This window comes from Alligator sinensis, unplaced genomic scaffold (genome assembly GCF_000455745.1).
Source record: "Alligator sinensis unplaced genomic scaffold, ASM45574v1 scaffold111_1, whole genome shotgun sequence".
Taxonomy (NCBI): Eukaryota; Metazoa; Chordata; order Crocodylia; family Alligatoridae; genus Alligator; species Alligator sinensis.
The window spans coordinates 4,363,473-4,379,963 of record NW_005841875.1 but is presented as its reverse complement, the minus strand read 5'-3'; the positions used below and the strand labels follow the sequence as shown (position 1 = coordinate 4,379,963).

Sequence of the window (16,491 nt, the reverse complement as noted above, 5' to 3'; positions counted from 1 at the left end):
ATTCCAGCTTGACCTGGAAGTTCCCGAGGTGCCTACAGTTATTCCTGGGACTGCCCCAGTCTGAGCAGCGAGGCATTCAGTGTCTGCCTGTGCCCCACTGAGGACCAGAGACTAGATAGAGTAATACTCAAATTCTCTGAGGGATTTGATCTGATGTGGATTGTTTTTGGCTTTTTTCCTCCTAATGACTGTTTAATATAATGCATAACCAATCATGGGCATATCGGATTTCACTTAGGAGGGGGAGCGTCTAAATCCCTAGACTGTTTTGTCTGGCGCTCGTTTCACTTGCTCGCCCTGCCTACTGAGATTTTGGACTCTTCATGCCCTGTATAAAGACCCAAAATACCTTACTGGATTTTTGAATGGGCCAGATGCTTAAGTTAGCGGTGTCTTGCCTCAGCTGTATGCCCTAAATTTATCTATGGGTTTTACCTGAGGCATCTAATTCCTATTGTATTCTTTGGGAGTTTGGTGCCTAAATATCGTTAAAACTTGAACCCTTTATTTTTCGGAGCCTCAGTTTATTCTCCCATAAATTGGACATAATGTTTTATTTTGTAAACTGCCTAATACAATGGCTAGGCAGCCAACCCAAATTTCTGGTTCACTTAACTGTTTAAAAATGAAACTGTGAAACCTCTCAGTTTGTTACTTTTAGGACCTGTGTTTAACTCAAGCTGCAACTCAAGTTTTGCCCCAGCTGGCACTTCCATTCTCTCATGCATCTCTAGCTTGTTAAGTCAGGCTTTAAGCTCAGGCCAGCTGGACTGTTGGTGTGGTCAGAGCTCCCATACCGGTGGCACTCAGGCTCATAATGCAGTGTGAATGTAGCAGGAGCATCACTTTGGCTACTAATCCCATCACTGGGCTACTAGTCAAATCATTCTATATAATTTGAGTGCTGGTTTCTGTAGGGAGACCAGGTTCCTTGGGTGAACCTGATATCTTTTATTAGATCAACCCAAATAGTTGGAGAATAGTTATTAAGCAAGCTTTCAGGTTCAAAAACCCTTCGTCAGCTAAGGAAGTTTCAGCAGTTGGTGTGTGCTCCTCCTGGATGGAATGAAAAGGTTTCTTCTATAGGGAGCATTTTTACTTGAGCTGCTCTGACTGGAGTGGAGTAACTTGTCTAACAAGAGCTAACTGTTGCAGTGAAAAACTAACCTTTAGTTAGTGCATATAACTTCATGCATTGTGTTTTGTTTTTTATTGCTTGCTCTTCTACATTTTTCCTTGGTGGTATTCTGTACTTTCACTTGCATCTTGTCCCTCTTTATATTCTTTAGGGCTGTGTTTGTTAAATAACACAGACGCAGAACGCAGTACAGTGTGGTCCTCTTGACAAAAATACAATCACAGTTGTTTCACAAAGGCTTCCTGGGTCTTAGTAGAAGTGCTTGGAGAGGCTGTGATGAGAGATGCTGTCTAAATTAAAAATTATTAATGACAATTCCAGAAAAATGATTCAGATGTTTATGTATGATAGTTTTTATGAACTGTCTCTTTCCTGAGGGTATTGAACTACTTGTCTTCTGTAATCTATTTTTATGCTTAAAAAGGTAAAATACAACATTTTTCCACTTTTTTCTCCCCCCCCCAGTTTTGGCAAGCAGTCTGGAGGAAAGCGAGGATGCGAGTGTATTGTACTGGAGCCTTCTGAAATGATTGTGGTAAGAACAGATTTTAAAAATGTGTTTAATGGCGCTATAAATTTCAGCCGCTTCTTTGTGTACCTTTCATAACAGGAGGCTTTTTGTAAAGCATCCTATAAAGTTATAGTAAAATTGGTTTGGTTTTAATTATAGCTTTTTATGAGAGCAATAGCTATATAAATTATACTGGATGGGTAATGATGATTAGAATGATTGTGTCATCCTTTCTAAAATTATTTTTACTTTTTTCAGTTTGAGACCTGCCAGTGCTGACTAGTCTGGTACTCCTCAGTCAGTCATCTGGTGTATGTTCATTTTCTCTTTGGGTTATCCTGTGCAAACCTAGCTAGGTCAGCCGCTAAGGTACTCTTGGTGTTTGCACCTCCATTTAATAGGAAGCCTAGGATGAAGGCAGGAGGAACGTATGGAAGTTTAGCCAGTGCTTGAAGCCTGACTCTTTTTCACCCTAGACATAGCAAATGCAAGGTAAGTTTAGCCTCTCTGTAGATGATATGAGAAGCTGTATTTGGCTTTATTTTACAATTATGAATACTGCTGAGTTGATCTGCTGGCCAGTTATGATTGCGTTATCACCAGACTTGCATGCTGATCTTGTTAACTCTCAAAGTATGTTTGCAGTTTGATTTTCTTAATACGCAGGTCCTTTCCAAAATGGACTTGAGTTGTTTTTGTCTCTAACTTGGCATTCCATTATGCTTTTCACAGATTTGAATAAAAGATACTAGTGGGATTGAAAGTATCTCCATGTTTGTCAGCCCAGAACAGATCTCCGAAGTGCATTGAATGAGCTTCCTTTATTTCTAGACACGATTAAGCTAAATCTGATATTTTTGATGGTCTAGAAGCGCTGTTTGAAAGGATCCTATTTATAAAGGTTAAGTTCTCAAAGTAATAAACAATGTGCCTGAGACTTTGTAATATCTAGCTTCTGTCTGGCTTATCTGATTTTAATACTCTTTATTCAATCTTCTGTACCTTTTCCTGTCACTTGGGGAATAATTTGTCACAAAGAGTAGATGGATGCAATTCTCCAAGTCTGATGACACTGTACCTCAACTTTGAAGAATACATCTTTAGTTTGTCTTCAGCAGTTGGGATGATTGCTAACAATATTTAGAAGTAGGCCCTAAGGCCTTAGAGAGCCTTATAGCACCAAGCTTTATTGAAAGCCCATGTGAGGCACTAATGGTATAAGTGCCTCTGGTGTCATGGGTACCAGTATCCTTCCCACTGGCATTTAGAATGGCTGACCCAGAGAACGGTATATGGTTCTATTAGCTGTCCAGGCAGACTCTTTTTTCTTAAGCCTTGGAGGACCTAATTTCAAAGGTTATGGACACGGATGTGCGGGGTCATGTGTGTCACTGCTGCAGGGAGGTATGTAGTAGGCAGGGCTGTCTGGGGGGGAGAGGGGGCGCGAATCAGGGTGACCGCCCCGGGCACTGTGCTTTGGGGAACCCGCGGAGCTGGGCGGAGCAGCGGTGGCGCAGAGCTGGGCGGAGCAGCAACTCCATGTCCAGCCACTTACTACACCCCCCTCCCCTCCTGACGCAGCTTCTTCAGTTCGGGGCCCGTGGGATTGGAGCGGGGGCGGGGCCCTGCATAGGCTGATTTGCCCCGGGTCCCCTACCCTGCTCAGGTCGGCTCTGGTAGTAGGGCTGTGTGAAGCTTCGGTTGCTGATTCAATTCTGCGGAGATTTGGCCCAATTTGGCAGTGACTGGTGCCTCCTGAGTCTGGGAGGGCACCTGGGATCCCCCTGCAGCCGATCTCCGAGCCGGGAGGGCACAGAGGGGCCCCCAGTGTGCTGGGTGGTGAACCCGGAAGTGGACCAGAAATAGTTCCGGTCCACTTCTGGGTTCACCGCTGAGCATGTGGGGGGTCACCCCCCACCCTCCTGTGGGACGCTCCATCCACCCCAGCATCGTAGCATTCACAAGCCATGCCTGGTACCTTGAGCTATGTAGAAAAAGCATTTAAATCTGTGTCTGTGGCTGAATCGCTGATTCTGCGAATCAGCATTGAATCTTCAGATTTGGATTCAGCTGAATCGAATCGGGGCAGTGATCCGAATCAATGAATCGAATTGCTGTCCCCGATTTGGGCTGAATCCGAATCAAATACGGCCCGTTTTGCACACCCCTAGTATGTAGCACTGTTGAATTGAAAAGTATAGTCCCTGGGAAAGCACAGATTAGACCTAGCTCTTCTTGCACAGAAGTTATTTCAACCCAAGAATGTCTGTCTCACCCTCTATAAAGATAAGTAGAATAAATAGGGAACAGAAATAGGAAGTAGAATGGAAAGAGTTGATTTATCTTTTTTGAGTCTGGTATAATAAAAAGAGGTTTCCTTTTCCTTATGGAGTAAATATAATCTGGATGCTTGAGACCCAAGTAGAGAGCTTGATGGAGTCATTTGGAACAGAAACACTTCAGGGTTGTTGTCACCCTTGTCCCAAACTAACTTTCTCCTGTGGCTAGATGAGACCTGTCAAAGTTAAAAACCTAGGATTGTGTCCCCACATGTAGTTCAGGATGTTTTTGAAAGCATCAAAGAAATACAGTAAGAAAGAGGGAACCATTTACCTTTTATGTCTTTGAAGTTTATTAGCATTTTTACTGGAACATTTCTTGTAACAGTGGTTGATTATTCTAGCGTAGCTGAACGAGTAGTAAGCGCTTGATTTCAGATATGGCACTTGAGTTGTGACAGTAACTTGAGCCAGGAAAACTACCTTTTTAAAGACTGTCTGTTGTATTCAACAGTTATCTAATTTTTCCCCTTCAGCTGGTACCGGCTGTTACAATTACAGATAGTGGGTAAAATGTTTTTGGACAAAAGGCAACTTTTAAGATGGCTGTTAAGAGTTAAGTGCATTTAATGGTTGTTTGACTGAGGATGACTGAGCCCTGTGCATACACAGTGACTGCTCTAAAGTTACCTGGAACAGTACATGCTACAGTAGTTTTCTCTGATGACTTATAGGTTGTATGTATTTACCAGATACTAGCATTTTGAAGTGAACTCTTGAGACAAATCTTAATTTAAGTGTAAACCCATTAAATTGTTTGATTTGGAATATAGACAGACATCCTAGTTGTCTTGCTATCAAGGGATATGGATACAAGATTTTTTTGCAGCCGTTATGCCTTCTTGTTTCATACAAGTATAGCAAATACATGCCAGATTTAACTCTGCTTGATCCAGGGTCAAATATAGGACAATATAGCTAAGTTGTATTGCTACAGGATCATTTGAACCTGACAGCTAAAGCATACGAGGTGCTTCCTGCTCTTAAGCAGTAACTTCCCCTCCCCTTTTAAATCAGATGAAAAGATATGTTTCTTCCCACCTTTTGGCTAGTGTAACTGAGAAAAGAATATGGACCACTGTTTATGAGCAGTTGAGCAACTTTTTTTTTCATTTTATAAGCTATTACAACAAGGTTTAATCTAGTTAAAAGAAAACAAACAAAAAATTCAGGTACATTGTTACCTAGAAAACATTCTTATATTTTGTGACGTCATTTCTGTGCTAAGTGGAACTGCCTGAAGGGGGAAGTGACTCATTACGGTGTCACTCACAAATTCCGTGACATTGTTTGAATTTCCCTAACCTGAGAATTGATGAGTCACTAACTACAAATGAGATTTGCAACATGACATGGACTATAATCTAGAGACAGAAAATGTATGCTGTAAAATTCTTAGGAGATACAGTTGTCATTTTAAGTAAATTATCCTTCATGATAAGAATACAAATGGATACATTCATGAAAAGTACATTTTGTATAAATGTTCTTGACCACACTGTTCCTGTGTCAGTTGAGTGGAAATGCAGATGTAGACATGAGCTTAATAGTTATAACTGAAGTTCCATATTGAAATAAGTGTGAAGTACTTATGAAAATGTGCCAGCCCTGAGAGGTGAGAATAGGGTTGTGCAAAGCGGGCTGTATTCGATTTGGATTCGGCCCAAATTGGGGACAGTGATTCGATTAATTGATTCGGATCGCTGTCCCGATTTGATTTGGTGAAATCCTAATCTGAAGATTTGATGCTGATTTGGAGAATCGGTGATTTGGCCATAGACACAGCTTTGAATGTTTCTTTTCTATGTACCTCAAGGTACCAGGTGTGGCTCGTGAATGCTGTGATGCTGGGGTGGATGGAGCGTCCCACAGGAGTGTTTTGGAGTATTTTCATAGATTTCATAGACATTAGGGCTGGAAGGGACCTCGGAAGATCATCGAGTCCAGCCCCCTGCCCAAAGGGCAGGAAGTCAGCTGGGGTCATAGGATCCCAGCAAGATAAGCATCCAGTTTGCTCTTGAAGGTGTTCAATGTAGGCGCTTGAACTACCTCCGGCGGCAGGCTGTTCCAGACCTTGGGGGCTCGGACAGTAAAGAAATTCTTCCTTATGTCCAGCCTGAAACGGTCTTGTAGTAGTTAATGACCGTTTGACCTAGTCGTCATCCCTAGGGGCGCTCTGGTGAACAAACGTTCCCCCAGATACTGGTGGTCACCCCTGATAAACTTGTAGGTGGCCATCAGATCACCCCTGAGCCTGCGCTTTTCCAGGCTAAAGAACCCCATGGCTCTCAACCTGTCGTCGTAGGGTCTGCTTCCCTGACCTCTGATCATGCGCGTGGCTCTTCTCTGGACTCTCTCAAGCTTCTCCACATCCTTTTTGAATTGTGGAGCCCAAAACTGGACGCAGTACTCCAGCTGCGGCCTCACTAAGGCCGAGTACAAGGGGAGAATGACGTCCCGGGATTTGCTTGAGAAGCATCTATGGATGCAAGCCAGCGTTTTGGTCGCTTTACTAGCCGCAGCATCACATTGCAGGCTCATGTTCACTTCCGTGTCCACTGCCAAGCATGCGGGGGGCACCCCTGTGCCCACCCGGCAAGGCGGTTGGCTGCAGAGGGGCCCCACCCCCTGATGCCTCTGACTGATTGTCTGGGGCCTCTGGCAGATGCATGGGCTGCCACCACCCTACTGCTCCTTCGCCCGGCCTGGCCTCCACTCTCTGCCCAACCCTGGCCTGCACAGGGGGAAAAATAAGTGTCGTAACCCCCACCCCCCTCCCCCCGTACAGGCTTGGGGACAGGCCACTGCTGTTCTGCTGTCCTACTGGCTGGGCCACACTGCCCCCTGCCCCTGCCCTGACCCGGCTCTGCTCTTCTCGGCCCAGCCCTGCTTCCCCCCCCCCACCCCCAAGGTCTGTGGAGACATGGAGACAGGCTGTCGCCACCCCACTGCATAAGGACAGCCCTCTCACCAAAATGACAGCTGGGGTGGGGGGGGTATGCAGAAAAGCAAAACCTTTTATTTTTACATTGAGCCCCACTTTCCCGCTCTCTTTTGCAGGGTGTGTGTGTGTGTGTGTGTGTGTGTGTGTGTGTTGCTGATTTTGTGAAAATTACCTGATTTCACATTTTGTTTGAAAACTGGGGGACTGAGAGTTAACTTGAATTGGGAGGGTAACTACAGGCCCATCAGTCTAACTTCCATCCTAAGGAAAATCCTAGAAAAGTTCATCAAGGAGTCTAGCTGCGATAAGCTTGCAGAAGGTAAGATTCTGAATGACAGCCAGCATGGCTTGGGCAAGTCTTGCCTTACCAACCTCATCTCCTTCTATGACCAGGTAACTCGCCACCTAGACACGAGAGAGCAGGTTGACATTGTATACCTAGATTTCCAAAAGACCTTTGATCTAGTATCGCACGATGTCCTCGTGAGAAAATTGGAGGATTGTGGACTTAACTCTGAGACAGTCAGGTGGGTGAGAAACTGGCTGCAGAATAGGACCCAGACAGTCGTAGTGAATGGACCCGTGTCATCCTGGCAAGAAGTGGGCAGCAGTGTCCCGCGGGGTCAGTGCTCAGTCTAGTACTTTTTCAACGTTGTTATTAATGATTTGGATGTGGAGGTGAAGAACTCACTGGCCAAGTTTGTGGACAACACCAAATTATGGGGAAGTGTGGTCATGTTTGAAGATAGGCTACAGTTACAGGCAGACCTAGACAGGCTGGCAAGTTGGGCAGATCAGAACCTGATGAAGTTCAATGTGAAGTGCTTGACCTTGGGACGAGCAACCCCCAATACACCTACAGGCTTGGCGGCACCAAACTAACTAGCACCATGAATGAAAGGTACCTCAGGGTAATACTAGACCACAGTATGAATATGAGCCAGCAGTGTGATGCTGTAGCCAGTGGGGCAAATAATACTGTGGCATGCATCAATCAGTGCATCTCCAGCAGAACCAAGGAGGTGATTCTTCCACTCCACTCAGCACTGGTGAGACTGTAGCTAGCGTACTGTATTCAGGTCTGGGCACCACACTTTAACAAGGACGTGGACAAGCTTGAGAGAGTCCAAAGACGAGCCATCTGTATGATCAGAGTCTTACAAGGCAAGCCATTCACCACAGGGAAGGGCTGAGGGAGCTGGGACTCTTCAGCCTGAGGAAATGAAGGCTGAGAGGGGACCTGGTAGCAGGTAGCACTAGGGGAGTACATCAAGGGCTCGGTGAGCAACTGTTCACCAGGGCACCTGAGGGGAAAACCAGGAGTAATGGCCACAAACTCCTGGAAGATCGATTCAGGCTCAATGTTAGGAAGAACTTCTTCACAGGCAGGGTGTCCAGACGGTGGAATAAGTTCCCTCCAGAGGTGGTGCAATCACCTACCCTGGAAATCATCAAGCGGAGACTAGGTGGATACCTTGCTGGGGGTCACCTGACCCCCAGTTATCTTTCCTGCTTGGTGCAGGGGGCTGGACCCAATGATCTTCCAAGGTCTCTTCCGGCCTTACAATCTATGACTATGGAATCTGGAACAGAAGTTCAATAAACTGATTTAACCTAAATCAGTGAAGTCTGATACTACATCTATCCAAGTTCATTTTAAACTGGTTTTGGCCATTTTGAAAGCGGTTTGTGAGTGCTGAACTTCTGTTGTGTTACAGATTTGAATTGGTTGATCACTTTTATACTGGTTTATGTGTAGCTTCTGTCCCTAGCCCTCAGGTCAGAAAGATTTTAATGGGAATGTCAAACCTAAGAACGCGTGAGGTGCAGTATGTTCAGCCTCCCTATTTATTGTGAGCACATGAACAGTGGGAACTGCGGGTGGTGTCAGTCAATAAAATTACCTGACTCTGTGTGGGGTTACAACTAGAAAAAGTTTGGAAACTGTTATAATAAAGCTTCATTTTTATTTTTAAAACTTTGTCTCTGGAATAGGTGAAATGTTTTGGCTGAAACTTTCACAAATAAATTCAGCCTGAGACGGATGCCCAGCAGAGAGACTTTCAGTCCGAATGGTTTGTTTGATGTTTTATAAACAGCTGAAAATGGCCTTCATTGGAAAGTGTTAAGTGACCTAAAGCAGAGATTGTTACTTTCATCAAGCATAATAAGTATGCTGTTAGAAATTTTTATAGATGGTTATAAGTCATGGTTAGTTGTAATAATTTTTAACCATTTGTAAGTTATTATAAATGGTACCTTACTATGAATATAGCAACTATAAGTTTTGAGACCTCTGCTGTTTTGCCTGGTATCAAAATGAAAGAAAAGGATGGATGTATGTACAATACCACTAAATTTCAAGCTGTGTTGTATAAGGGCTTTTCAGCTTCTTTGATATTTTTTGACAGTTATACAGTAGTGGTATTAACTGAAGGAAGCAGGTGGTCTTATTTTCTTAGTTTCCATTAACAGTTGATTTTTTTTTTTTTTCCCTCTCTGCCCCCGCTAACAAGCCTTGGGCTCAGTTCTTATTTTTCATTTAGAATAAGGGAAGGAAAATAGTTTTACATCATAGTAGAGGATTACTTTGCCATAGTTCTACACACATTGTAAAAATGTCTGTGGAACTCCATGTGAAAGCTGTTATGGTCCTGCGAGATACCAAATGCTTTCAGCTTTCTTGATAATAGGAGGTTGGCACCTGTAAGCAGCTATGTAGAAGCTTATAGGATTGGACTCGGACATCAGAAAAGCAAGTAATACATTTGGCATAGAACTGCATTTCTCATAAACCTGGGGTGTCAAACTCACTGCGTCCCCTGGGCCAGATCTGGCCTGAAAGGGCAGTGGCTGTAGCAGGAAGAGTCGTGGTAGGGCAAGCAGCTGTGGGACTGGTAGCCGTAGGATGAGCGAGTCTGTGTTGGCACAGCTCTTGCTTGCTCTTTTGCTGTGGATGGTCACGTTCACTTGAGCTCAGGGCCTTGGATCCTGTGGCTCCTCTAGCCATGCCCCCCCACTTTTAGTAGTCCAACTAGCCAGATGAAGTGGTTTTGTGGACTAGATCTGGCCTGTGGACTAGATTTGACGCCTCTGCTACAAATCAACAGGTGCCTGGATGTGGTATGTAAGTTAAAATTTGAAATCAAGCTTGTTAGTTTAATAGGGCAACTTTAAAAGAAATTAAAGTTTCAGATTTATATTTGGTCTACTTAACAGTTGCTTTGTCAGTAACTAAAAATCCATATATTCTGATGGTTGCCCCTCAAGGCCTTTCTGTTCTGCAGATGCTTGTTGCTTGTCATTTAAAAACTGCTGGTGAAACTTCCACTAAGGCAGGTACAGGTGTTCTACTGGGAGAATCGCTGCTGTCCCAGTAGACACCAAAAGTGTTGCAGATATTTAGGCTTTTTCTCCCAGATCAGAAATGGCTGCTCTTGGAGAAAAATAAGCTGGCAACAACCAGGGTTAAATTGCTTCTGGGAGGGTTTTTTTTTCCTGCAGACTGAAGGTCTATACACTTTTCTCCTGGTTTAACTCCTCCTGGGGACCAGGGAGAGCGGAGCAACTGGAAAGGCTCCCTGTTTTCCAGGACCAGGGAGGGGCGAGGGCAGCTGCTCCCTCCCTACACCATAGATCAGGAAGGGAGGGGAGCGGCAGCCACTGCTCTCTACCTCTTCCCCCAAATCAAGCAGGCCTCAGTTTTGGGAAGAGGCAGGGGACTTTTTGCTGGCTCCCACTGGCACCCACTTAATGCCCAGCTGAGCGGCAGGGTGGTAATTTAAAAGCCGGCAGCTGGGAGCAGGCCTTGGGGACCCTGCTTCTAGCTGTTGGCTTTTTAATCATTGCTCTGCCCCTAGGTGGGGCAGCAAGGGGGAGCTGGACTGGGGAAATTCTCCATGCACCTGCCTATGGGTCCCTTTTGTCTTTTAAATTGCTGCCTCCGCTGTTCATCTGAGTGGCAGGGGACCAAGGGGAAAGTGGAGAGACTGGAAGGTGGCTGTGTCCTGGACTTTCCCCAGCCCAGCAGAGCACTTCAGTCCTGGCCTCTCCAGATTCTCCTTGCTGCAAGAGCAGGGCAAGACAGGGCTTTGCCACCACAGCAAAGTGCCCCCGTTTCACCCTGCGCTACCCTCGGTGAGTTTGGACCAGCGTTGGCCGAGGCACAGCCTTGCCACAGCACCTGTACGCTCCCTCCTCTTCCTGCACCCGTTCAGTGATCCCGGAGGAGTGCAAGGAGCAGGGCTGTCCTCCTGTGGAGAGCTGGGAGAGTTCCCACCATGGGGGAGAGAATGCTGATTGACCGGATGGGAGCAGGGTGATTCTCCTGGGCCAGGACCTTTCTCTGTCTGTGGCAGGTGCTGCTTTTCAGGGCTGACCCAGGGAGCAGCCCGCTAGTGCCTCCTGGCTGGAGACTTGAAGCCTGTGAAGCTCTTTAGCCATTGAGGCTGGAGCAACACATGCAAGTCCAGCTCCTGGGCTGCTTCTCTACTGGAAGACATTTCCAGTAGAAATGAATGTCTGCACACTGCTTTAGTTACGTTCCTTTTTCATATTCTTGTGGTACGACATTAAATTCTAATCCAGTGTTAATCTTATTGTCAGATTTGTATCCCTTGGTCAGCTCAGAATCTTTCAGCATAATTTTTCTTGCGTTCTCTAGCTACGAAAGCAGTTATCCTGTCTGCTTTCAAGTGGTGGTGTTTTTATCTTTAGGAGATTAACAAAAAAATTCCTAAAATTTGACTCCCTATCTAGGAATGGGTAGATCTGGTCTCTCTCAAATTGCTCATACCGAATGAGAGTTAGGGTTGGCATGTTCATTGTTTTCAGTTGCTTGCCTTCTGGCTTTGTTTTGGTTTCGTTTTTTTGGGGAGTTTTTTGGCTTGTTTCTGTTCTCTCTTCTACAATTTAGACCTCAAGTAAATTGATCAAGGTATCATAAGGTAACTGCTGGAAGAGAAAATGAAGTTGGCTATTTAACTATTTCAGTAGACATGTTTTAGTTTTATAGCCATACTTTTAAATTTTAGTATCTGAAACTTTTAAAAATCGTGAATAAAGAGAGTAGAAACTATTGCATGTTAGGTGTATTACAAAGAAATTAAAAGCCCAGTTGCAGCCTATTTATATATGCCTGTCTGTTCTATTTCCTGCTTGATGTGTTTTTCCAAGACATCAAAAGGAAACATGGAAGGATGGCCAGTTTTTCATGCGAAAAAAAGCAATTGAAACATGCCAAGTACTTCATATTAAATAGAGGAAACATACATAGATATGCCTTCTTTTTAATGTTGATGTTCAAAAAAAGCTATCAGAGTTCTAGAGCAGTTACACACATTTTTTTAAAAAAAATATGTGTCTGTGTGTGAAGTACAGTGGTCATAAATAAAGATCATGGGAGAGCTGTGTGAGATTCTAGGGTTTTCCTTGACTGACAAATGCCCTTTTAAATGTGTCCCAGTTTAGGTACAGCTTTAAAGCCCATTGGTCTTTGTTAAAATGTGACAGCTAACATGTTTTTAATGCCTAACCTTGTAACTATAGTAAGTATAACATTTTAAAATAAATGCGTTTTGGAGTTGATATCCTTTGAACACTTGATAACCAGTGTGCAGTTGCTGTTATATAACATACGTGTGCAGTAGGAAGGTTTGCTGCTAGTAAGCAACTCGATGTAGAGGATACACGTGGTTCTTTCTATTTTTCTTTTTTTTTCTGCTTCCTGGAAGGAAACTGTGGCCTCCAGCTCATTGTAATAACATCATCTTTGAGCCATGTAGCACTGGTTTGCTTAAGGGACTTGTATAGTCTGTTTCCTAAGCAGATTAACTGTTAAGAGCTAATATTAATGCCTGCCTCATGAGCTTAATAAAGCTCCATCGACTTTCAATGCTTTGGAAGAATTGGATGTTTAACCAGGATCCTGAACATGTGTTTCAGGTGGAGAACTCCAAAGACAATGAAGAAAATATCTTACAAAGAGAAGTTCCCATCAGACAGTCTCGGCGAAGGTTCAGGAAGATTAATCAACGGGGAGAACGCCAGACCATCACTGACCATGTGGATGCTAGCAGTTATCTTTCGGTGAGCATGTTTTCCACTACCTGCTGGCCTGGCTGTTTGACATCTCGGTGTCTGTCTTGCCTTTTTTTGAGGCATGTTATAAAGAATTAAAATAGTATAAAATTTAACTTTAGTTTGTCTTATTTGATTTGCATAGTTTTTCCAACTGAAGAATGGTTAAAAGCACTCTAGATTTTAAAGCTGTAGGTGGTAGTTCAGTCACGTCCGCTCAGAAAACAATGATTTGGTTTTAAGCCCTTTTAGCTGTCTGTAATAGGAGTAAAACACTGAGAAGGTCATTGGTCAATTTGGGGTTGCGCCCTAAACCTCCCCAGAAATGTTGTTAATATTTTTAACATCACAATTATTAAATAAGGTACGTCTCAGATCACTGAGATTTTTTTTCTTCTTGTTTTGAATGTAGACCATATTCATTATGCTGTTAAATCCCCAACACCTGTGGCCAAATACAGTCTTGACGTTTTACCTGTGGTTTGTCAGTTCAGGTGAAGGATCAGAGAATTTATTTGAGAACAGCAGAATGTTAAATCATGCATCCAAAAGAGTAAAACATTGCCTTGTTTGCAACACTAAATATATGAATCGAGTATTGTGCCAAGACGCATGCAGCTGTGATTCTCAGGCCACAGTACTTAAACAAGTTTTTGTTTACCATTATTTTTATATAACCACATGCTTAAACCCTGTTAGTGGTTGATTGAATGTGGGTGGTCTAGACGAACAACTTCATTTGAAAAATAATTGTTTTTGAGGTTTTGTTGATTTGAATTTAAATCAAATAATGAAACAAATTGCTAATTAAAAATGAGCACGTTACCAGGAGCCAGGTACCTTCTTCCTTTTTTGATAGCTTAGGGTTTTAAATAGAGCTGAATTTTAACTAGCTTCTCTGTCCAGAAAAGAAAACTGAAATCATTTGCAAATAAAAAAACCCCTGAGTCCCTTCCAACCTTCAGGGCTTGTGTTTTAAGTGCTTTGAAAGCATGCCAACTACAGTAAAGTAAATCTAGCTAATTTTTCTATCTTTTAGAAGAAAAATATAGTTTTGGCTTGTGACTAATTCTTAGTGTTTTTCTTTATATTCACTTTCCTGTGTCTCCTGTTTCAGGAGTTGACACATACTGACTTGTGCCAGCAGTTAGTAAGTGGCACAAGTAAAAGGTAGTGACTGAAGTTATGTCCTCAAGCTCTGAGCAGTCGTGACTATGGTATGGATCATTAATGAAAACCCAGCTTTTGTGGTTTTCATTGTGGGGAAACATGCATCTTGCCTCCTCCATTGCCTTTCTGTTTAAGCCTTTGGTAACATCTGACTGAATAGGTTGTTGTCTACAAAAGCTCATGCTTCTCTGAGCCAGTTGGTCTCCAATGTGCCACCCTGCCCTGCCTTCTGCTTGTTAAAGACTGAACATGTGCATTGAGCAGCAGTTCTTAAAGTTTTGATTGTTTGCATTTCTCAAGATGGAAGAATCTTGTGAGCAGTTGATGCTGATGTCTGTCTGTGTGGTCTTGAGAGCTGCTCATTCTGTGAACAAATGAAATATGTAGCTTTCTGGTGATTTTTAAGGATAGTTACCAGTTAATTCTCCAACTAGGTGAAGGCTTGTCAAAAGATTTGTCTAATCAACAAATTGTGCTAAGTTTATTATGTTTGTCAGTCTTTTGCTATGTGTTAGCATAACATGGTGTATTTACCTATTTTTGTATGTGTACCTTCATACTGCCCTTGTGACAATTTGAAATATTCTTGGCTTATGATTGTTAACCTATCAAAATCCATTAGTATTTTCATCCAGTTCCATAGAAATGAGAAGTGGGAGAAGCCTCCACATTTCAAACCTTATGTTTTTGGTATCTTACTTTATTTCAATTTATAACCAAAAAAAAAAAAGTCCCTGTCTACCACTTGACTTGGGAATCAGTGGCAAGTTCAGTTGTGTGGAGTTAAAGAGTACTTTATGGTACAGTGTCTGCCAGTTGGTTGTCTCTGTTATTAGCTAACCAAATTGCAAAACCATTGCTCCATTTATAGATCATGAAATCTTGCTCTATGTATGACACTTTTGGATAATTTTTGTGGCAAAAAGATTTATAGGGGACAACACAGATGCCTAAGAAATCTAAATGCAAGAGGATCTGTATACCTTGAGCCATGTTTGCAAATACAAACATTCTTTACAAATAAAAAAGAGGTGAATTTTTTAAAACAAATTTAGTCACAATTTAGTAAAAATTAGCTTAAACATTTAGTGGTACTTTTTTGTGGGGGGTTGCATATATAGGTTTAACTTGTGCTGGTGTTAGTGAAAGCTGAATGCACACACACATTTAAGAACAAAGATTCTACTAGTATAAGATTCTTGGTTCCCTAAGGTTTTAAACATTTTAGATAAGCAATTGTCTTGCTCAGAATTACCTTTTTGTATGTCAGCTCATCAGTTATATACGTTTCTTCATCTGACAGTTGTTCATAATTATCCTCCTTATATCTGTCGTAGGTTTATTAATATACTTAATTGTGATTTCCATTGCAACTTGATCAGTGTCAGCTTTTCAGGAACAATAGATGAAGCAAGTATAAGCAGGAGGTATTGGGAGAAATACTTTTAATACTTTGTGAAGTCTAAATTTATGCTAATGAGAGAAATTTTGACAATAACTCTGAATTGGAAAGGTACTATAATGCTAGAACTGGAAAAATGTTTACAAACCTGCCAACAAGCTTGCTTTGTTGACACACTCATAATGAAAAATTACAGTGTATTACTTCACTTCCTTGCTTGTCACTAAATGGTCTTTGATAGGGGTTGAATATGGCATGTTAGAGCTCTTCAGTAAGTATTATTTAATTATCACATTTTTCCATATTGCACTCATAGTATTACCTCCAGAGAATAAACTAGTTTCTGTTCTTGTGCATCCAATCCTGCATATACAATATTACATACTTTTCTGAGTTTCTCAGACTGAATCCTGTCAGGTACAGGAAGTTTTTAATTCCTAAAACAAACTTTGTTTCTGATTCACTGCTTCTCTTCTTTTATGCCAATCAGGCATTCTTGCTCCCAGGCTCAAATAGAAGCTGTCTTGTATTCTTATATAGAAGAATTTTCCATGAAACTCTTAACTCATTAGTAAATCTCTTCCACATGTAAGTGCACTGTGGTCATAATTAAGAATAAGGTTAATCTTTATTTTTATGAAATGTAAGCTATTAAGTGCTACTGCTGAGACACTTATTTGCAGCTGCTTCTTGCATGGTACTGCTGATAGGCGTTAATAGAATGTGTTGTAAATGATTATAGATGTTTTTAAAGGTCTTGTAAGGGTAGCTGTTGTATTTAGTGAGTATTTTTGACAGGCATGTAAAAAAGCCACAATCAGGATAAAAACAGCTCTTTTCATAGATGTTAGGGTCGGAAGGGACCTCAATAGATCATCGAGTCCGACCCCCTGTATAGGCAGGAAAGAG

The 16,491-nt window shown here is 42.4% G+C and overlaps 1 protein-coding gene across 8 annotated transcripts in view; it reads left to right on the top strand.

Annotated features, from left to right (window-relative positions):
• The window catches only part of RAPGEF6 (Rap guanine nucleotide exchange factor 6), a 232,809-nt gene that overhangs the window by 86,533 nt on the left and 129,785 nt on the right, over nt 1-16,491 (top strand). For all 8 annotated transcript variants that reach the window (XM_025196070.1, XM_025196069.1, XM_025196068.1 and 5 more), the window contains exons 5-6: nt 1,604-1,673; nt 12,876-13,019. In XM_025196070.1, the coding sequence (XP_025051855.1) occupies nt 1,604-1,673; nt 12,876-13,019 (214 nt within the window). The remainder of the gene's footprint in view (nt 1-1,603; nt 1,674-12,875; nt 13,020-16,491) is intronic.